Source organism: Dendroctonus ponderosae, unplaced genomic scaffold (assembly GCF_020466585.1).
Source record: "Dendroctonus ponderosae isolate FM_Combo_2020 unplaced genomic scaffold, Dpon_F_20191213v2 Dpon_F_20191213_9, whole genome shotgun sequence".
NCBI classification, from domain to species: Eukaryota; Metazoa; Arthropoda; class Insecta; order Coleoptera; family Curculionidae; genus Dendroctonus; species Dendroctonus ponderosae.
This window is the reverse complement of record NW_026019116.1, coordinates 7204126-7226426: the sequence shown is the minus strand read 5'-3', so window position 1 is coordinate 7226426 and position 22301 is coordinate 7204126. Positions and strand designations below refer to the sequence as shown.

The following is a 22301-nucleotide window of genomic DNA, read 5'->3' as shown; positions in this document are numbered from 1 at the left end:
ATTAATTGAACTCATTGCTGAAAACCCAAAAGGGACGAATGGCTGGAGAAGAAATGCTAAAAAATTAAAAGCTGTCCAGATTTTACAAAAATCTAGTTTGTTTTAGCAGCGGCAAATTGAAATTTAACATAATAAACTTAAACCCAAAAAATCTTCTGTGTTCACGATACTTAAGGTCCCATAGTGGGTACCTATAATATAGTGCTGAATAAAAACTGTTTTTATGAAACACGCAAAAAACTAGATTTCTGTAAGTCAAAATTAATGATCACGATGATTACTTTACCAATAAACTGACTCAAATGGTGTTTGTTGCATTGAAGCGACAACCAAATGCGCCTAAAAATTAACATGGAACAAACAAACGTTGAAGCAGAAAAGGAAAAGGTTTGAAACCTCAAATATACGCAATTGAAAGAACTTATATTGGAAATTGCCTATATTAGTATGACCAGTCAACAAGTCATCTTGCAATATAACTGATAATTAAAGTTTGGAAACTCGAACTCATTTGAGAGTTAAAAGTTGAGAAAAAATTCTGTTTTTTTCAAAGATAGATTGAATCAATGTTGCTCGCAACACATCGGCTTTTTTGGAACGACTGCCTCCGTCCATCTACTAATGTATTTGGCTTCAACTGATGAACGTTTCTTTTTCAGATTGTTCTTGTAGGCAGTTAGCACGAGTTTTTCCCCGAATGCGGGACGAAACCGCCAACGAAAACTAACAAAACCTAAATCAAAAGCCACCTGTTACTGGTTGAGTCAACAGATCAAATACGTCGCACGTGGAATACAGTGCTTCGGATCTTCTCGAGAGCACCACTTTGACAAAAAGCGACAATGAGGCATCATGCAGCAACTGACGTTCTCAACGGCCCTTGACTTTCGAGTGGTCATCATCAATGCGACTTGATTAGCTCCGTGAACGAGCGAGCGAGAGAAGGAACAAAGAATAATTAGTTTACTTTCGAAACTCGTGTGCGTGAGCGAGAAGGGGACGTTGTCGAGCCTCTGCAGAATCGCCACTATTAAAAAAATAGATAATGGTTCCAAGTAAAGCACTCCACTTGCCGATGAGTTTGCTTTGAAATTAGCCCGTTGCTTTCTACGGGTCACTGAAGCACACGCAAAGTGGTTTCTTTTAAACTGGAACGAAAATTGTCCTCAAACGGACGTTGTGAAAAGTCGTTATTTTCGACGAGTGTGCAGAAACTACTCGCATCTAATTACTATTACTACGACTTTCCCACCGGCCAATTAGACAATGGACGAAACTTGGGATCAACACGTTTCGCCGTTGATGATGGGCGTCAGCATGTCCGACCTCCATTCAACACAGCATGACCATTTGGTTGATATGCACGGCAGCATGCGCCATCCTGATATGAGCATGTCGCATCCAGGTCACCAGGACCAAAATCTGGAAAGCTTGACGGATGCAGCTGAGGATTTAAGGGGCCACCATTCAATGGCCGCAGCAATCAGTGGAACTCCTGCCGATTACTATGGGCATCAGGTGAGTCCAACTAGAGTTTTTCATATACAGGAATATATATATATATATATATACACAACCATATATACCACAAAACAAATAGGTCTTAGTCGTTAGTTCAGTTGCGTTTGTAGGTGTTCCAGTAAAGTATCTGTTGGGGTACGAAAACGGGAATGTTTTGCCCGTCTTGTTAGGCAAAGGGGATTCAGTATGGTCCAGTTGTGAGGGTTGTTTGTCCATTTTGTCTGTAAGTGTATTAGTCTTTCCGAAATTTTGGTCATGTTTGTGCGTTCGTATAGTAGTTGGTTGGAAGGGTTGTGCAGGGGGTTTTGGGGGTGTCTTATTCGTGTTATTAGTCTTAGTGCGATTTGTTCAGTTGTTTGTACGTATCGTTTTGTCCTTTCTGTTCCGTTGGCCATGAGTATATGTCCGTAGTCCAAGAGGGGTCTGCAGATCGCTTTGTATATTTTTGTCGCGGTATTGGTACTAATTCCTTTGTCTTTGTTTGTTAGTGATCGAAAGTGTTTTGTACTTTTTATCGTTTCTGTTCTGATGTTTCGTGTGTGTTTAGTGAATTTGAGTTTATGGTCGATTGCTATCCCAAGGTACCTTACGTCGTTTTTTGTCTGGTAAGTTGTAATTGTATATGTCATGGCAGTATATGCTGTAGAGAAAGTGTGAGAAGGGGGATCCTTGAGGGAGGCTCCTCATTTTTGTTTTTCCATGCAATCGTGATTTTTTCCAATAGAAACTTTCTGTATGGTTTTGGCAATCTTTTGCAACCCAATCTTCTTATGTTGGCGTTGTGCACTGTTAACTTTCCTCATGTTATACAGTCCACTCTCTTGATATTTAAAATGTTCTTCAACTCTGCATGATTCCATTAGTGTACATTTCAAACAAACCCCCGCAACCAATAAATCGCCAAAGTATCAGTTTCTGTTTCTGGTTCTAAAACGCCTTTGTTCCGTGGCCGATTAACGTGAGAATTAGCTCGAGTTGCCCAGCATTCAAAGAAGGATATAAATTTAAGCAATTTTGACTTTTATCGCCACGTGAGGGACATGTTGACCCTTATTAGGCCCCCATTTGGACAATGGGGGCTTGTGTTCGGTGCAACGAGAAATTTGATCGCCAATTAAGTCGAACATATTTTAAACTATAACAAATCCACCTACTGACTGCACCAACTTTTCTTCGGAGATATTTACGTTGTTGATCCCTGAAAGGTTGGACAAAACACCGAGCGGAAACGCAACTGAAATGAAACTAATTAAAAAAAATTATCTTTGACCTATCAAAAGGCCTGACACACGACCGACACTCCACATAGATACAAAGACGTATTAAAATAAGTTAATACCTTTTTAATACCGCGTGGGCTGCCATATTTTCATACATATTAATGGTCGAGCGCCATTGTTCTTAATGGCTCTTAATGTTGTGTTACTGTTTTTATTAAGCTAGTTCTTTTCGATATGGCAGTCTGGCCGACCAAACCGAAATAGAAGGGGAGCAACTAGAAGGAAGAAACATGGTTGACAAAAATGAGAGAAAGTTCACATTAGTTAAGGTTATTTTTAATGCACTCGGATGACCCTTGAGGAACTTTCCCACACACGTTTAAACGGTCTCAAAGTGTTTTAATAACACACGTGGTGCGTCTGAAAAACGGAATATTAAAAGGTAATTAATAGAACTTCCGCAGTAGTGGACAAGACACGTATTCTACTTCCCTCGAGCCGGCCGCTTTATGAAGAAAAGCACCTGCGAGACCTACCACTAACTAACTTTTCATTAATATACATTGATGGGTTGTTCGTGAAACCTCCAGAGCACGTGGTATGAGTTCTTAATTATCTGTCTTTCGGGAAAGTAAATTGTTCTTGGTCAAGCTGCATATATGTTCGCATATGTTTCCGATTTTTTCGATTTTAGTCAGTTTAAAAGTTTTGCTCACTTTTTTTATTTGCAATTGGTTTCTATTTGTTGATTTTTCCTTACCCATCATCTCCTAAAGCACTACAAAAGCAAGTAGAAAGTTTATATGAACATTCCTTTTAACTGGATGTAAGGTGTTGAAATTGGAATGTTTATTGTTTTTTTGGACTTTTTACTGGGTTGACTCAAGTTGGAAAATTTATATAAAATTAATTTACTGCGGAAACGCATTGAAGCTTTTTCCATGCGTTACTGTATGTTTTTCCTAGAAGTAGGCAGAATTTCTTGCAATTTCCTACATTTTTGTGGTCTGGACGATCTTTTAAATCAAGCCAGGACCAAATGTTTTGAATCTTCTAGGACGACTCAAGTTGGAAAATTTCTACAAAATTAATTTACAGCGGCAGCTCATTGAAACTTTCTCCATACATCCGCGTATATTTTTCCTACAAGCCAGTAGAATTTATTGCAAATTCCGGCAGTATTTTCGTCCGGAGGATTTTTTTGATCAAGCGAGTACCAAATGTTTTGACTCTACTCGGTTGACTCAAGTTGGAAAATGTCTACAAAATTTATTTACAGCGGAAACTAATTGAAACTTTCTCCATGCGTCAGCGTATGTTTTTCCTACAAGCCAGTAGAATTTATTGCAAATTCCGGCAGTATTTTAGTCCGGAGGATTTTTTTGATCAAGCGAGTACCAAATGTTTTGACTCTACTCGGTTGACTCAAATTGGAAAATGTCTACAAAATTTATTTACAGTTGAAACTCATTGAAACTTTCTCCATGCATCAGCGCAGGTTTTTCCTACAAGCCAGTAGAATTTATTGCAAATTCCGACAGTATTTGAGTCTGGACGATTTTTTTAATCAAGCGAAGACTAAATAGTTTGACTTCTCCAGGCTTTGTCGGGTGTTTTGCCTATAAGCGACAAGAACTTGTTGCAAATTCCTGCAGTATTTTAGTCTAGACGATTTTTTAAATCGAGCGAGTACCAAATGTTTCGTTTCTACTCGGTTGACTCAAGTTGGAAAATGTCTACAAAATGTATTTACAGTTGAAACTCATTGAAACTTTCTCCATGCATCAGCGTATGCTTCCACTACAAGCAGGCAACAATTCTAAGAATTTTCTGCAGTATTCTGGTCTGCAGTTAGAAAGTTTCGCGCACCTCAAATCAAAGGAAAAATCCCACTAATTTTTGAAACCTCAGATGCGCATCAAGCCTTAAAAGCTTCAAGCTGCTCAAAAAGTCCCTATTGAAAGTTATTTTGAAACTTAAAAAAAAAAGATTTCCAGGGCGAAAACCGAAAAAAATTGAACGCAGATCCATTTTAACTTTTTCGATTGCATTAATTTTTGTAAGGCGTAAATGGAGATTTCTACCAGAAGATTTTTCTTCGAAAAATACACATACGAAAACAAATCGGATCATAAATGGTTCCTATGACGGGGCGACAAACAAATAAATCCTTTTCAAGTGGATTTACATGGATCCCCATTCAATTTGCTGAAAAAATAAAAAAATATTAATCCTGCCCTAAAAAGCCTACCGATTCAAAAATTCGTTCAGACGTAGAATAATCGTAACTTGTTTAGCTCTGCATTCAGAGAACGACCCATTTTTCGACTAGACAAATTGGTTTAAATCATCACTATTTAACCCCAAAAGTTGATGATGGTTCAATAATTCGAAAACGTTGTTCTTAGAATGATTATTTCCTTCCCTTTTGTCAGCTTCATCTGTTGCAAACTATTAAAATCACATTCTTTGTACTTCAATTTCAGATAGTTCTGCTTTTTAAAACTGCCATAAAAATTCACATTTACCGTCTTTCGGTTAGTGTGCTCAAATTTTCGACTGTTTACCAATTAACTTTCACTTTTCGATTTTTCTTATTTGGCTTAAAATAGCTCCTTTGCTATTATGCAACGTTCGTAGAAGAAAAACCTTCTCAAATTACCTCCATTTAAACGTTCGTTAGCCATGTTCGACACTTCGGCTCGTTACGAAATATTTGCTTAATTTGTTTAATCGCTAATTTGTTTTATTACTAATTATTTGAACATGAATTATAATATTTGACAGTCATTTATATGGAGTAAATTAAATATTTGTTATCGCGGTTGTTTCCAGCTAAGCCATGTTGGCTTAAGACACTAAGACGGAGTTGTTTGATTAGGCAATTCCGATGGAAAGTACCTGATCTTGAATGATGTTGCATTTGCCTAGATTCACTCGAGGAACGACCGATAAAATCGATTAAAAAACGAAATTAGCAAATTAATTGCTTTCAACTAAACAGAGAGCTTAGTTAAATTTAATCAGGTTTTTGTGGCTTTTCAACCAAAACCGTCACGTTTTAAGCGAAATCTATGCTGATTCAACAGTAATTTTGAATTCAATTTAGATGGAAAAATAGCTGATTCTTCGCAAAACAATCGGAACAATAGAACAAGCTACCTGCTTATTGAAATCAATATCGTACATAGAATTTCATGTCGAAAAATGGAAAACGGATCACGCAAAAAATGTACCATTGTCATTGTGGACTTGCGAACGCATTTCGTGCCACGCTACTGAATACCGAAAGATCGAGTGGCGATTTGACAATAACTCAAAATGCCTGGCACTTTTCCACCGATTGTCGACGATTAGAAAAACGCAAATAAATATTTGCGCTTACATTCTCACCCAAAAAGGCAAACCCACAATAAACCCATCAACCACAAAATCTCACTGTTGCGAGTGGCTTCAATAAGTAATTTTTTAATTCGTCAAACCAACACGCCATAATGCGGGGGTTAAGCCTGAAATATGCGGATTTTAGTACACGTATTACAATTTAACATGATCAATAAAACATTATTTATGGAAAGGCAGCTGCCCGACCAGGAAAACACCTTAACTTATCGGCTGCACAAGTGCGGTATTAATTCATAAAATCGCAATTTCAGCCTTATAACTTCACATTTTATTGGTCTGGATGTTAAAATTTGATTAATGACCAATCGGAGAAAATTAGACGCAATGTTTTCCAACTTTGATACAAATTTCATTGCGACGCTATTCGAAATGAATTAGGGCACTATGTTGCATAACGAGCTAACGTTGGCTGAAACTAGCGATAGTTGAATTCGTTGTAGTTTCCTTATTTTTATTTTTGATCTTTTTAATTCAACGTTTATACTTGTAAGAGGATATTTTGTTCAATTTTCATCTAATGGAAATACAATGGGGCTCTTAGTTTGCTGTTTTTTAATTGTAATTTAATAGCAAATGCGAAAATATCGAACAACTACCGACACAGCTAATCCCAAAACTCGCAGAAGATAAAATTCACAAAAACCCGGAAACAACACTGTTTTCTTTGTAGCAACAGCTGAAACTTATTAGGTTAATAGTGGAAGTAAAACAACAACGGAAAATATTATAATGATGAAGACGAAAGGAATGAAAACAACATTGCCCAAATTTAAAGAGATGAAAGACTAGATATTACCGAAAACGGCGCTGTATTTTTTGTCGCAAAAGAGCAAGAAAATATGATAATGACAAAGCTGAAACTGATGGAAACAACATTGGACATACTAAAAGAGATGAATAACTAGGTTTGGCAAAGGAAGAAGGTTTGATTGAAACAGTAAAGAAATATGACGAAAGTGAAGAACTTGAAGAAGATCAACCAAACCCTTCAGCTATCAGAATATATCGATTTCCAGTGTATTTTTCAGCTTCTGCTCAGTTTGGCGCAAAAAACGAATCCATTTCCTGCCGGTTGACAACAAGAACACGAGCAAAATTTAACTCGCACATCGCATGTTTGAAAAAAAAACATCGCAACTAGAATTCATAGCCAATAGAAGAATTGTGTATATGTGTAAAGGTCATTTAGGTATGCATTGATTCAAACCTGGCATGTTCTATGGCCGATGTTTGTTATTAATTATTTAGTGACTGAGAAAAAATGGTCGGTGTTTGCAGTAAAACCCCGACATCATCTGTTGAATCAGACAACAAAAATTAAATTACTCATTCAAAGATAAAGTTCCAGAGGGGCTTTTATCTTTGTAATTTTTATCAGTTAAAGCTGGAGGCCCCGTACAATCGGCTATAAATCTTCGATTAACATTTAAACTGGGCTTTATGGAGCCAATTAATTAAGGAACACACAGAAAGCAAAAGGGGCAAGTCGAGCAAAAAGAAATCGAAGAAGCGAATTGATTTAATTAAACGTTGATGTTCTTAATTGAATTGATCTGCGGGGTTTTGTATGGATCAGGCCCATTTGGGGTTACTATCTTTTGGCAAAACTGGCAAATCCACCCAGTCAACTCTATGTTAAAAATATCAAAGCTAATCGGGGTTGAAAACTGTTTCTATGTAGGCCGCCTTTTAAAAATGCTAATAACCATTTTTTTAAAATAAACAGACCTTCCGATCCACCTGGTAGCTAATAATAGGTATATGTTGGTCCTAACACCTTACGAGCATTTTAAATTTTGACAGCCCGATGATTTCTAAGCCAGATAAGGATATTATGTTTCATATGCTATGAATGTTCTGAGGACCCTAATGACCATTTAAGCCCCGGGTAGTCTCGACTCGTGGATAAAAAACCTATAAAAATTTGTTTTGACTGGGGCGCTTTGGGTATTTTTTTATTAGATACAACCGAAAAAAACGCATAAAGTTCTCAATTTCAAGTGAAATCTAGTGATGGCCTTTGCAACTTTTTCACTTCTTGAACAAGGGTTACAAGGGTGTGTGGTTATTGATTGAACTGCTGAGTTTTTCAGGCTTAAACGGTCGTGGAGGATGAATGAACCCATGAAAATCTTTCATTGGTGTTAAGAGAAACATAATCAATCGACCAGTTGAGAGTGTTTTGTGGCTGAACCAGTCGAAGGGTTCGGCTCAACTGTGGCATTAAAAACTCTCTAATGCGTTTGCTGTGCCGAGCCCTGCAGAACGACACTGATTTTTAGACAAAAACTGATCGCTGGAGACATTTAGGGTGTTTTGCGTTCAAACCAGTGTCGGCCCCGAGTGGTTCGGCACAATTTCGACATTAAACACGCCAAAACGTTTGTTGTGCGAATTAATTAAACCTCACCACATAAAACCCACTTTTTTTAACATAACTGAAAAATGTAAGTTTCTTTTGAGCTCTTAGTTATCACAATCAAATTGATCTGTTTGCGTCTCTCATGAACAAGTTTGGGTTAGTTTGGGTTAGTTGGATAAAACTGAAGTTGTTAAAACTCGAAACTCAGTCAGCAAATTTGAGCGAAAAAACCAGAGCAAAAAACGTGTTCAACGCACACTAAAAACCCAGTAGAAAATGAAAAACTTTTCCCCCCAAAGTACTTCCCACATTCCTGCATCAGTTCGGAGAACAGTCGAATGGTTGAACCAGCATTTTTTCCGCAATTTTTCTAAAAGCCTTTAATTCTCATGGGTTAAAAGACCATAAAGAGTGACCCGCGGTATGCGGGCCAACAATTTATAAAGAAGGTCAAGACGTGAGGTTCCAAAGAATGGGACATGGTTCGCAAGGTGTTTGGTACTTATGCCACTATTTATAGGAAGTTATGACTTTTTAGAAGCTGTTTCTAATGGGAACCAGGTGCCCGGGCCGCACTTAGGGCACTAGAAATTCACGTTTTAAACGGTCTTTAAAGGCCGTTTTCGGCCTCATAACGGACGAAACGTTGTTTTAATTATTCTAGAGCAGTTGAATTAAAAAACTTCAGTGTCTTCTTGGCTAGGAACCGGAATAATTTAGTGAACGACCAACGACTGGGCGAGTAATCGTCTATTGTGATGACGACGACCCGAAGTCATCTTCCACAGCTCTGATTAATGATTGACTATTATGCGTAGGTGAGCATACACTGAAATATTCAAATGTCATTCGGAAACTTTAATTTTATACAATTTCTACCATTATTTTGATAAATTAAGGAACTCCGCTTCAACAATGCTTCGGCGCTTTACTGCCCGCAGTGCATTCCTCATAGCAGTATGAAGAGCATTTGTCATCGAAGATGGGTCCCCATTTCGATGAGGAAACTATGCGCGTTGTGCCAAAAGAATGCAAGAACTAATCACTTGGTGAGGCTTTAAATACGAAAAATTTCGATCAGTCGCTCATCGTATCTATCAATAATTCCCCAACAGGGGGTCATAAAGGCGCACCATGGGGCTATTCAATAGGTACATAGTTCATTCATAACTATGGACGTTGTCATGTGGCACTGTTGTTGGTTTTTCACTCTATGGGAGCCAAACTTTGTCTGCTGTGTCCCCAATTTCTTATCTAATTTTTATTCAATTTTCTGGTGCGCTTTTACTGGGAAGCTTAGTTGGGGTTTCTTCACCTTTAGGTCCGTTTTAATTTTGCGCTTCCGTGCCCATTTCCTTCTATATATTCCGGCTGAAGGAGGAGAGCATCCAAACCCCATTGCAACAAATCGCTAAAAACACCCTTTCCAAGAAAAAAATCCTTTTGAACGACATTAAACTTATACCTACTCTTAATACAAACATTCACGGCTGTGTGCTCGCAAAATATAAAATTTGCGATTGCAGCTGATGGTTCTTGAAGCCTGAAGAAAATCGAGGTTTCCCTACCAATTGGGAAGGATTTTTGAACGCAGCTAGACCACAGTTATACAGGTAGTGGCCAACTCTGGCGCCGGTTAAAATTCGAAACGTCATAACTCTGGGCACCATCCCCGCACGCTCTACGGAACCCGTAGATAAACGATGTTTATGAGTCGTTTTGACGAAATCTACGGCCACTTTGAAGGCCATAAACGTTTTGTTTTGTGTAGTTTTCGTTTTGGCTTTTGAGCGAGTTGACGTGTCAATGTGAAAAGTGGCGCCTACCGACCGACCGGCACTTGAGTTTCCCATTTTATTCGTTGCTATTAATTAGGACCCCGAGATTTTACTGGGGTAGAGAGGAATTTTTATTGGGATCCTAACTCAGGTTGGTGATTGTTTGGTTGGGTTCAATCTGAAGCAGTCGGTTCCCTACAGAAAATAAAATGGTTTTATTATTTCTTACTTATTCTAGGGTCGGTTGTAGTTCGAATCAACGTTTTCTAGGGCTAGCAGAAAGATCACCATAAAATGTTTCAGCTTTTTAACCATTATTGCATACAGGATGTACTTCTTAACATGCCATTTATTTCCCTCTGGAATGATGTACGAATTATCGTTTTTGCTCATTTTGCTTCGAAGAAATGAGCAAAAACGGGAGGAAAAACATGAAATGTTGGCATAATCTTGCATTTAAGTGTCTGCTATTCAAATTTCGCTTTCTGGGTCAAAACTACTCGAATTTCCTCACTCAAGTTGTTACGACTGAATCGAGTTTTCAATTCTCTATCCAACGATGCCAAAACGAATTCTGTAGCTCAAATGGGGCCTGAAAAACTTCGAAAAAAGCAGCTTCATGTATGAGTCGACTTGCGAGTCAGCGAAAAAGCACGCCAATCTAAAACTCCGTGAAATCGAAACTTTTTTGTGAAAACTGTCAGCATTTCTTTATCGATGGTTCAGTTTCTAAAAAGGCCATTTAGTTCTCTCTGGAATTATGTAAAAATAAGCGTTCTTGCTCAGTTTACTTCTGAAAAATGAGCAAAAACAGGGGGAAAAACATGAAATTATGGCATAATCTTGCACCCAAGTGTCAGATATTCAAATTTCCTTTTCTGGGTGAAAACTGCTCAAATTTCCTCACTCATGTCGTTATTACTGAATCGAATTTTCAATTCTGTATACAACGATGCCAAAACGAATTCTGTGGCTCAAATGGGGCCTAAAAAACTTCGAAAAAAGCAGCTTCATGTATGAGTCGATWTTGCGAGTCAGARRAAAAKCACGCAAATCTAWARCTCCTTGWAATCRAAACTTTTTTGAGAAAACTGCCAKCATTTCCTTATCGATRGTTCACTTTCTAAAAAGGCCATTTAGTTCTCTCTGGAATTCTGTAAAAATAAGCGTTCTTGCTCAGTTTGCTTCCGAGAAATGGGCAAAAACAAGAGGAAAAACATGAAATTTTGGCATAATCTTGCACCTGAGTGTCTGATATTCAAATTTCGCTTTCTGTGTCAAAACTACTCGAACTTCATCACTCAAGTTGTTACGACTGAATTGAGTTTTCAATTCTCTTTCCAACGATGCCAAAACGAATTCTGTGGCCTAAATAGTTCTTGAGAAACTTCGAAAAAAGCAGCGTCATGTATGAGTCGATTTTGCGAGTCAGAGAAAAAGGACGCAAATCTAAAACTCCTTGAAATCGAAACTTTTTTGAGAAAACTACCAGCATTTCCTTATCGATGGTTCACTTTCTGAAAAGGCCATTTAGTTATCTCTGGAATTCTGTAAAAATGGGCCTTCTCGCTCGGTTTGCTTCCGAGAAATGAGYAAAAACGGGAGGAAAAACCTGAAATTTTGGCATAATCTTGCACCTAAGTGTCCGATATTCAAATTTCCTTTTCAGGGTCAAAACGGCCCAAATTTCCTCACTTTATTGAAAAACTGAAGTGTCCATACAAATTGGTGGCCACAAGCTATGAAACCCGCCGATCCCAATAAATATAAGCACTTAGAAATTCATAGGGAACCGAAAAAATAATACCTAATAAATTCATTACAAGCCTATTGTCTACGGAATATCTCTTTACAGGTGATTAAAGCGCCATATTTAAATTCTCAGCCACGAATGCATTGTTTCTCGATATGAATGGGACCTACAACATAGTGTTGTTGTATTTTGTGGCTAATTGTATACGGCAGCGGGCTCATTTGGCCGTGCGCGATATTTGTCCGATATTAAACAAAGGCTAATTGTTTCATTTGTATACGTTCGATCGGAAATTTTCATTTTCAGCTAACACCGTGGTACGTGATTGTTAAAAATTAAATTTGATCGCACCATGAAACCTGATCGGTTTTTCTGATTGTGGTCGACACACACACTTCTACACAGTTTTATCTGAGCAATATCTACTGGTTTCTTTCTAAGTGTCTGCTCTTTGGCCCACTAGCAGAAATATTCAGGGAACTGAACAATGAAAACTTTCGGCATAAGCTTTTGAAATAGGGAAGTACAAATCTCGAAATGCAAGGAAATTTGAGCAGTTTTGACCCAGAAAGCGAAATTTGAATATCGGACACTTAGGTGCAAGATTATGCCCAAATTTCATGTTTTTCCTCCCGTTTTTGCTCATTTCTCGGAAGCAAACTGAGCAAGAACGCTCATTTTTACGGAATTCCAGTGAGAACGAAATGGCCTTTTTAGAAAGTGAACCATCGATATGGAAATGCTGGCAGTTTTCTCCAAAAAGTTTTGATTTCAAGGAGTTTTAGATTTGCGTGCTTTTTCTCTGACTCGCCAAATCGACCCATTCAGGACGCTGCTTTTTTCGAAGTTTCTCAAGAACCATTCGAGCCACAGAATTCGTTTTGGCATCGTTCGATAGAGAATTGAAAACTCGATTTAGTCGTAACAACTTGAGTGAGGACATTCGAGTAGTTTTGACCCAAAAAATTAAATTTGAATATGAGACACTTAGGTGCAATATTATGCCAAAATTTCCTGTTTTTTCCTCTGTTTTTGCTCATTTCTCTGAAGCAAACTGAGCCAGACCACTCAGTTTTACAGAATTCCAGAGAGAACTAAATGGCCTTTTTAGAAAATGGACCATCAATAAGGGAATGCTGGCAGTTTTCTCAAAAAAGTTTTTATTTCAAGAAGTTTTACATTTGCGTGCTTTTTCTCTGACTCGCAAAATCGACTCATACATGAAGCTGCTTTTTTGAAATAGGCAAGTACAAATCGCAAAATGCGCCAACCTCAGGCACCTCCAGGATTGGTTTCGAGCTCATTCGCTCTTCATCATCAGGTATTCACCTCGATGTGAACACATTGGCATTATAAAGTGCAGGTTTCGGAATCGCTAATTTCAGGCTGAACCCACCTGGTGAGAGCTAATGGGCTCGAAACAGGTCCTGGGGGTGCCTGAGGTTGGCGCATTTCGAAATCTGAACTGCCTATTTCATTCAGGGAACTGTTTTTCTTCAACTGGACAAGAATGACTTTGCCTCAGAACCAGTAGATGTTAAGATAGGGTATCTCTGTTCTGCTTTTTGCCTCAAATCTAGCAAGAAATTTCAAATGATTAAAATCGGCTGTAAACGCTATTTTTGTTGTTGAGTTTGTCCTTCTTTTCTTTTGTATTACTTTCATTATTTTTTAGCTAAAGCCGCTTTGAATGTTTAAAAACAAAGCTGAAAGTACGTTCTTCTATACATTATTCCGCTGTTTAATGAGGGAGTGTTTTTATTCAAATCCGCCCGTCAACTAAGTAAATCAAAAAAAATTAAAATTAATTTATTAAAATTGGATATTTGTAAAACAACCTAGAAATATCTAATAACTGTATGCGCTTGATATATGGTGTTTTCAAGTGCGATAATGCCATAAAATTTTTCAGTTCGCTTAGTTTCATATTTATATGGATTTACGCCTGCAATAGCAGTCTAATTGTGGCAATAACTCTTTAGACGTGTGCATTTTTTTCGCACCAACCATTCCACGCACCCTCCGTTTAACTAATGCAAATATGGCATTTTTCATTAAATTGATAAATTGTGTGTGGTACCAGCGACTTGGAGCAATTTGTTCGAACGTGGAAAACAGGAAGTGCATAAAAGACTAATTAAGAAATTGAGCAAACAATTCATTGTAGTTGGAAATAGCAAATATAAGACAGCTTTATGCGCAACATGAAAGTTTTTCTGGGCTGAAGATGGCTAGATTAAAGACTCAGAAAGATGCTCAGTTTTGCCAAAATCGCGTAAATACCAAAATGAGGATGAAATTTTAACTATCTTCAGAACATACTTGACTCAAAAAATTTTGGAAGTTTTCTTTGAGTCGCCCTGATTCTTAAAGTTTTCTTGTCTAGTCAATGGTCTGAAAATAGAATGTCGCAGTTTCTCTTATCGAATGGAGTTTTAAACTCTCAATGCCATCGTAGAAAATTGATTGTTGTGGCTCAAATGGCTTCTCGCGAAATCAGCATTTTTCCAAAGACGAATCGATCCAAACGAGAAATCGTACCCAGGCCAAAGGTAACCTACTTTTGGACTATTCCCTATAGTATGCATTAAAATAAAGTTGGCAAACTTCAACCTTTTCAATTTTTGGGTTCTTGTGCTTCTTCAAAGAGAGAACAGTTGGTTCAGTGACACTCCAAGCGCAATTAATCCATAATTCAACAGCGGACCAACATGAACCGAACACAAGTGAATTTATCAAGTTTTACGAAAAAACAAAAAATTAAAAATAAGCTACATATCATATATTTGAAGTTCACGGACTGCTAATTAAAACTGTAACATGTCTCATGAATATTCCGCTTTTATCTGTTATAATTTAGCGTTTTAATTATGAATGAAAATTAAATATTTCGGTCCTCACCCCGGTTATAATATGTTTAAGATAATCATGCATTTGCATTGGCCGGAAAAAAATAAATAACAATAATTTGCCTAATTTGCCCGAACCTCATTACATGAGATTATGTGTAAATCCAGCAGATAAATTAAGTTTGTTGTGGTTTTGATAGCTGCTTTTAAATGAGCTGTCGGCTACTGAAATGTGTTCGACCTCAGAAAATGCATTCTTTTGCCTTCAAGATAACGAATTTTCTGAACAATTAAGTTTCATCCAACAATCAGCTAACTGTATGAAAATAAAAGCGCAGAGATTTACAATAGGGAGCAAAAAAAACATTTCATCCAAAACCAACCAATCGCATTTGTTTAAAAATATGACACCCTTTCATTTCACATTTGTTCCATTCATTTTAGTTTGCGCCCTCGGCCTTTTAAATAATGTAGATCCGTTTATGGAAGGTTTATAATTGTTGGAAATTGTATTGGCAATTATACTGTCAATAAAACAACTCACTTTTTGCCGGTATACATATTTTTAACTGGCTTTGTTTATTCAGCTTTATTGGCAGTATGATCTGATATTCGCAGTGTTTTAATTAGTCAATGACATATTTTATATTGTGCATTTTTGCCATGGTCTGCCACAGATATTTTAATCCATACAAAAATCTGTTTTATAATTCTTTCAAAGATACTTTTTGATCAGTTTATGATCTCGTTTGGTCCGGTCGTCAGTTTGATTTTAATTTGGTTGCTTATTTATTTGCTTTCCTTTTGCTTTCTATGCGATTATATTATTTGCTTTCCTGGGCTCCAGTCACAGTGTGGAACAAAAATTGTTTGTATATCGTTTATTTCGTTACGTTTCGGCGAGGCATCAGCGCCATCATCACATTTTAAAATTCAGTCGAACTACAAACACCAATTTAGAATTAAAATATTTTGTACAAAAACTATAATTTATAAAGTGTTAAAATATTAATTAGTTCTTGAAGAAAATTAAACTTTCCTTTCGGGAGCGCAAAATGTTTGAAAAACTTGGTTGGACGCACTTTCAACCCTCTATTTCTCACCGACTTTTTTAAGTTTGAAAAATAGCTCCAAATTTGCGATTTTCGAGTTTTCTCAATTATTGCTGTTGCGTTTCTTTGACTAATTTAAATAGTTGTTTAAGTAAATTTTAGGGTTGGAAATTTTTACTGTAAATATTACGTTTGTGTGGCGTTTGTCCATTCTTTTTCTGTTTTTGCTCCTCGACTTTGTTAAGATACATTTTGAAAATTTTTGCCGCATATTCAAAGGAGCGGTACAAAAATCAATTTTTTTTTCAACCAACATTTGGAAGAAAGATCGAAAACTTTTTCAAAATACATATACAGTGTGTGGCAATCAGATTGTTCAATTTTCAATGTAATTAAATATATGTATTTTTATCAAATCTCACAATAATCTCGTTCGAATGGCCAAAAGTGGGAATAAGTAAACAGGAGTCTCTCAAAAAAGCGCTTCCAGATTTTTCTTTTTGAAAATCAGCTCCTTTTTTCTGTGAGGTAAAGAACGCCTCACATATACTTCTTAACTATTTTTTAAGTGGCCCTTACTTAGCAAATCCTGAGTGAACTTATGAAGGAATTTTATTATTGGTTGTCCGGCTTGTAACTTCTTGTGCAGAAATTCAATTTCCTAGAGTGTTGTATTTTTGGATGTTTGCTTCAGACTGCAACAATTTGGCCTGAGTGAAAGGCCAGAATTGTGGAAAAACGAACACCCAAAAGCTGTGCTTTTACAGACAGTTGACCAAAGGCAATTTGCAATATTAATTGAGTATTTGATTCAAAGTGGGACGGTCAAGTTTACACTTAACGTAGCGTTTCGCATTGTTTTCCAGCAATGATTAACTTCACCCAGTCATGCTACAAATTAAGGCGCGTTCCTTAGCGCAAAACCAAGACTTGCCTGATGAGGAAGAAACAATATTAACGCTGTTCCGGAATGTATTTAACAATTTATTTTCTGTTTACATCGTCCTGATGTTAAATGGCAAATTGAGTAATTACGTTTACATTTATTTCTCATTTATCATTTCTGCGGTACGAGGCGAGCGCGGGTCCCAAGGGGGCGCCAGTTCTTATTTTTCCAAACAACGATTAGATCCTCATGTAGATAACAGTCCCGTCCCATCATTCACCGACTACAAGCTTCCTTTAAATAGCAATTAATATAAAACGTATAATACAGCAGAAATTGGTATAAAATGCTGTAATCTATACATCTACAACGAGGCACAGCACTAATGTAATTTTGATTGGCCTTAAAAACTTGCTGTTATCGTCTTTTAATAAAATTCACTGTCAGCTAATGAAAACTGCTGTAATTTAAAATACTTATTAATAGAGAACCTGGACGGGGTTGCACCTGCTTCCTATAGGGGATCCCATATTGAAACACTCACCGAATATTTTCAAAGCATTACAAGCTGGTAAGTGTCGGTACGGACAAAGACCCTCATTTTTTTGCTTCATTGTGCTCCCTCAAATTATTTCGCGTTCTCGTCCGAATGAGTTTCAATTCGGTTTTAGCTGTACCTACGTTTTGTATGCGGTTTGTTACCGATCAGCTGGAAGCATTCTCCTTTAACCCAAGGACATGTTCCAGAGGCTCAATTTTGAGACTTTCTAAAAGTTAAGTTTTTGCCTACGGATTTTTCATTCCTTCGATACCGTCAGATTGCAAAGTTAGCTGGTTTCAGGATAATTTAATGTTCCAAATATTCAAAGAATGTGAAGCAATTGGTTAGGGAGAGGACAACGTGTTGCTTCTCACTTCATTTAAAGCGGGTGGCTCCTATCCTTGGTGATGGTATCTTCATTGCGAAGAAAAGTCGCAAAGTTACCACGCAACCCAAAAGCAATTGGAAATTCATCCAGGGTGAGTCAATTCCCAGACCCCAAGATCCCATAGGAAATGACGAAACTGATAAACCTACTTACTGAGAGGACTGCACCTATTCAACCACCCCCAGCCCAATCTTGAGCTAACAAACCGTTCCTCAAAAACATTTCGCGTAATTCGGCGATTCGATAGAAAAACCCGAAATCGAAAAATCCATCATGTACGACATTTGTAAACCATCGAAAAGCGAGTCGAAAGTGTTAAAAACCAATATCTTATCAAACCCCATTGAGTTAAGTTTTATGTCTTGTTCATTTAATAAACATATCCCCTATCTTTAATACTTGTCGGGACACACGCTCAAGCTCTGTTTGAAATTGTAAAGTGCATTTTCGTGTAAAAATCACCGTGCGTTGGTATAGGCGGGCGTTGCCAGACTTCGCGCTGCCTGGTCCACCGTTGCCTTTCTGGCTCTGCAAAAACTCTGATGCTTTGAGGCCTCACTTGATCGAAAATAGACCCTCAAACCTCCAAAATTACTCAACCCGCAAAGCGGGTGTATTTGCCATGCAATTAGGCAAAGTAAAGAGACGGACAGAAATGTTTGCGTTTGCCAAACACGCCTAAGCTTTGCTGCTCTAACGCCATTTCAACACTACGCACACAATGTTTTTTTAAATCGCCGAGACAATTCTGGTGATTTCTGAGCGAAAAAGTCCTTAGGGAAAAACGTTGGCAACGTCGTTCTGAAAATACAAACGATCTACTGATTCATTCCTCGCTCAGAAACACGATGTTTTCAATAAATTCACTTAACTTGGAGTCGTTGTTCCACATAGAAGGGGGATTTGTTCTCAGCTTCACTAACCCTATAAAACAAGATAGAAAACTCATGTTTCCCCCACCGGGTCGTGCCAGGGGGCGGAGCCAGACTCTCGAAACTGGGGCCTGTGCGGCGCATCGCCCAATCAGGATGCGCGCTCGCGCATACGCTCCACGATTTCCGTGTAGCTGTAGTTGAGTGCGCGGACTCCGCCCCCAAAAGTGAGAGGCAATGGGCGGAGCCTTGCGATCTAGATGAGCCAGAGGGGGACCACCTTTAGTCGTAACCAGACAACATTTTGAGAAAGGTCGAGCGTAGCTCAGACGGGGTTTTGTTATTTTTGAGAGTTTCGCGAGCCTCACCGCTATTCGGGTGGACGCTGCGACCGAGTTTGTTCCGAGTGCAAACGACTTTTTTGAGTTAGTGACCGCGCAATTAACATGAGTTAAGCAACCGATGTGCAATACTAGATTTAGTAGATTGGCTGGGTTTTATGCGACGCGAAACTCACTTACGGACTAGCTGCTGTCTTCACTTAGCTGAGAGTTGAGAGTGGATTTAAAAATGGCCGCCTATGCACAGTTTCCCGGATATAGCTATCCGTCGGCATCACAGGTTGGTAGATGAGCAGCTGCTCGATTTCCGGTCACCCATAATTCCAATTTTTCCCAAAGCTGGATGTTTCCTGGCTGGCTAGATTGTAGCTGTTTTATTTCAAGCCGGCGCTGAGTCCTCCCTTTTGCAAGAAAAATAATTTTGCTATCAGCAGTTTTAAGCGAATAAAATCCTGCACGATGTTAATTAAGCGGCTGGTTTAATTAACGGCGATGGCAAAAACAAAGGAAATTCACTGGCATTGAGTGAAAGAGGCCATAAATCGTCAACGGCAGATAACAGTTGTTTGAGTGCAATTCCTGCGATAAACAAGGTATCTGGTATTACGGAAAATCTATGCTACCGCTAGCAGGACTCATCTGATCTTGCCGACGCGATAAAACAGGTGTTGAAACAGTTAGACCGAATTGTGGCGGTTGGTCGCATCAATCAAAGTGATTGAGGAGTTGTAGTTGCCTGAGAAAGCTTGGGACCCTACGGGTTTCCTCCATGAGTCCTTCACAATTTAACATTGTAACAATGTTAACTCAAATTACAATAAAATGTACTTAGGTACTTGAGGGTACTTAAGTCCCCATACTTAATGCCATTTAAATTAGCCATTGTCCAACTCTCACTGGGGAGTTCAGTGGATTGTTCAATCAGCTGCATATTAGTATTAAAAATAATGCCTTCAACGATATTTCCTAGCTGATTCTTGGAAATTCTGCTCTAATCTCCAAACCATAAGCGGCGGCTGCGGCTTCATTAAGGACTTGCCAAAGGCTTGTGACTCTGTAGCCCATATCGGAAATGCACCTTTTCAAAATGTCATTGTTGCGGGATTTGAAAGGATTAGCTAAAATAATGGACATTCTTTCAAGTCGCCCGCCAGAATTCCGGTTAAAGCCGAAAAGGATTTGAAAAAACACATTCGAAACGCGCCATCAAGACTCACTAACGCCTTGTGGTGTTGACTACTAATTGATCCACTCATCAGTAATCAGAAAATGAATCTAATTGATTCCCATGGAATTGGATAGTGAAGAATTTGGTTTATTTGGGGGAAAAGAACGAGATTCTTTGATGGAAGCGACAAAAGGAGGCATTCAGATATATACTGATTTTCAGGGATTAATCGGTCATAAGTCAGAGCTGAGCTTACCAGACTCAAATTTTTCCATATTGTGCTTCGAACGCCTTGAATATTAACTCTCTGGCTAAAACTTTGAAGATTGAAAATTCCTGAAGCGACAGACAATGGATTCATGCAGCTAAATTAGGCAGAAATTACTAAAAATAATTAATTTAAGTACAAACCCAGCAAGTGAAAATCAGCCATGTAATTAGGTGTTAATAACAATTCCCACAGCATATCAGCAACAGTGATTTCTCCAATTGTTGCTTATCATAGCTGTTTCACTGTTTCATCATTCATGTCCCCTTCTAAGGAGCTGCCAAGTCATGAAAATTACACTTGCGAGTAGAATATCTAATGACGCCGAGCAATAATTGATAAGGAAAAACGCCAATTGACAAAATAAAGCCACAAACAATGAATCATTTCATAAAGACACGGTTTTACTGCTGTGAAATTGGGTCAATATTTCCCGGTTCTTCAGCTAGTTTCCAACCAACCAGACGTTTAAAAATTCCCTTCTCTGTTAATATTTCCGGGTTTTGTTCGTTATTGGGGTTCCTCAAGCTAATTACTAATCGAAATTTGTTTCACGTGCCCTACTAGAGGATTAATCAAACAAGTCAAGAGCCGATGGCAAACATTTGATTTCCACTCGGGCCTTTTCCGAGGCTCGCGTTTTGTGAGGCCTTGTGATCAATAAATGCGTCTTTAAACAACTGTACCTGGACGAATTTTCGACGCATGCTAAAGCAATCTGCTGGCCTAATAAATGCGATATTATGACAAAAATTGAGTGCTTAATGTAGGACCAATTCGAAAACAATATCAAATAAGTGTTAGTCAACAGGGAATAATGGGGGCCATTAGCTCGAGCACTTTCACATAAATATTGTACGGAGCGCTCGAGGTTTGTTGATTTTGAAAACACATTTAGAGAAACTGTTGCAGTCAAGTGGAGAAACTGTTACGTGTTTACCAATCCCATTATCTCTCGCTCTATTAATTGCTGCACGTTTATTATAGTTTAATTAGCCCCGGCTGATTGTCGCATTATTCCCAAATCGGGGATGAAGCCCTCGATGTTTGGCCCGAAATCTGAACAACATCAATTTTACTAGAGCTTACCAAGTGCACTCTAGTCATATACATCATTTTCCCATTTCGAGTGTGGCACTCCATCACTATATGTCACAATAAATGAACGATAAACTTGGAACAGATGTTCGTTTTGCGATTTTTTCTTCGAATAAAATTCGATTTTGCACTGCCGATGGCAGATGTATCAATTTGCGACGTGTTTTACCTTTAAAAAGTTTCTTGTCCTGATGTATATCAACGATTTATTATCAAATGGATATTATTTTCGATTGCCTTCCGTTAGTTTACAACTTGGACATCTTGGTTCAGACGAAAAAACCCTTCACAAAATAGGGAAATTCACTCGAGTACTCTTAAGCTCAAAAACAGTCCATGAAAGAAAAGAAGAGAGTTATAGTTTTGGAGAGTTATAACTTCAATGCGTTTATCTGACTACTTCCATGAAAAGTATGGTTTTGCGGTTTCAAGACATTAATTTCGTATGCAAACTGCTTTGTTTTAGCAAATTTGAGCTTGTCTCGAGAGGACCACACTCTAAGGACTGTTGAAAGTTTCATGTTGCTACTTGCTCTGGTTTGACAGTTACAATTTTTACATCAAACTAACTTTAGTTAACTGGCGAAAATCAGAGTTTTGGGAGTTTTTGATGAAAATTTCCACATATTTAGTCAAGCGTCTTCTGCTCATGATGAAAGTTTCCAGCTAATTTTTAAAGAATAGGGCCCAGATGGATAAATTGTCCCCGTTCTTACTAAAGTTTACTCCGCTTAAAGAAGAGGTCCAGTTGACTAAAACGGCCCCGTTTAGACCAAAGTTTGCTGAGCTGGAAAAAATC

General features: G+C 38.1%; 1 protein-coding gene across 5 annotated transcripts in view; it reads left to right on the top strand.

The window, feature by feature from the left end:
- LOC109539386 (homeobox protein araucan) overlaps window positions 1–22301 on the top strand; it is a 49195-nt gene that overhangs the window by 2722 nt on the left and 24172 nt on the right. For 4 of the 5 annotated variants that reach the window (XR_007282277.1, XM_019907103.2, XM_019907101.2 and 1 more), the window contains exon 2: window positions 660–1518. Coding sequence is in view for 4 of the 5 variants with exons in the window: in XM_019907103.2 (XP_019762662.1) it covers window positions 1267–1518 (252 nt within the window). In the remaining variant the exon portion in view is untranslated. Of the gene's footprint in view, window positions 1–659; window positions 1519–18886; window positions 19249–22301 lie in introns of those variants that run through there. The other variant, XM_019907104.2, reaches the window with a different exon arrangement.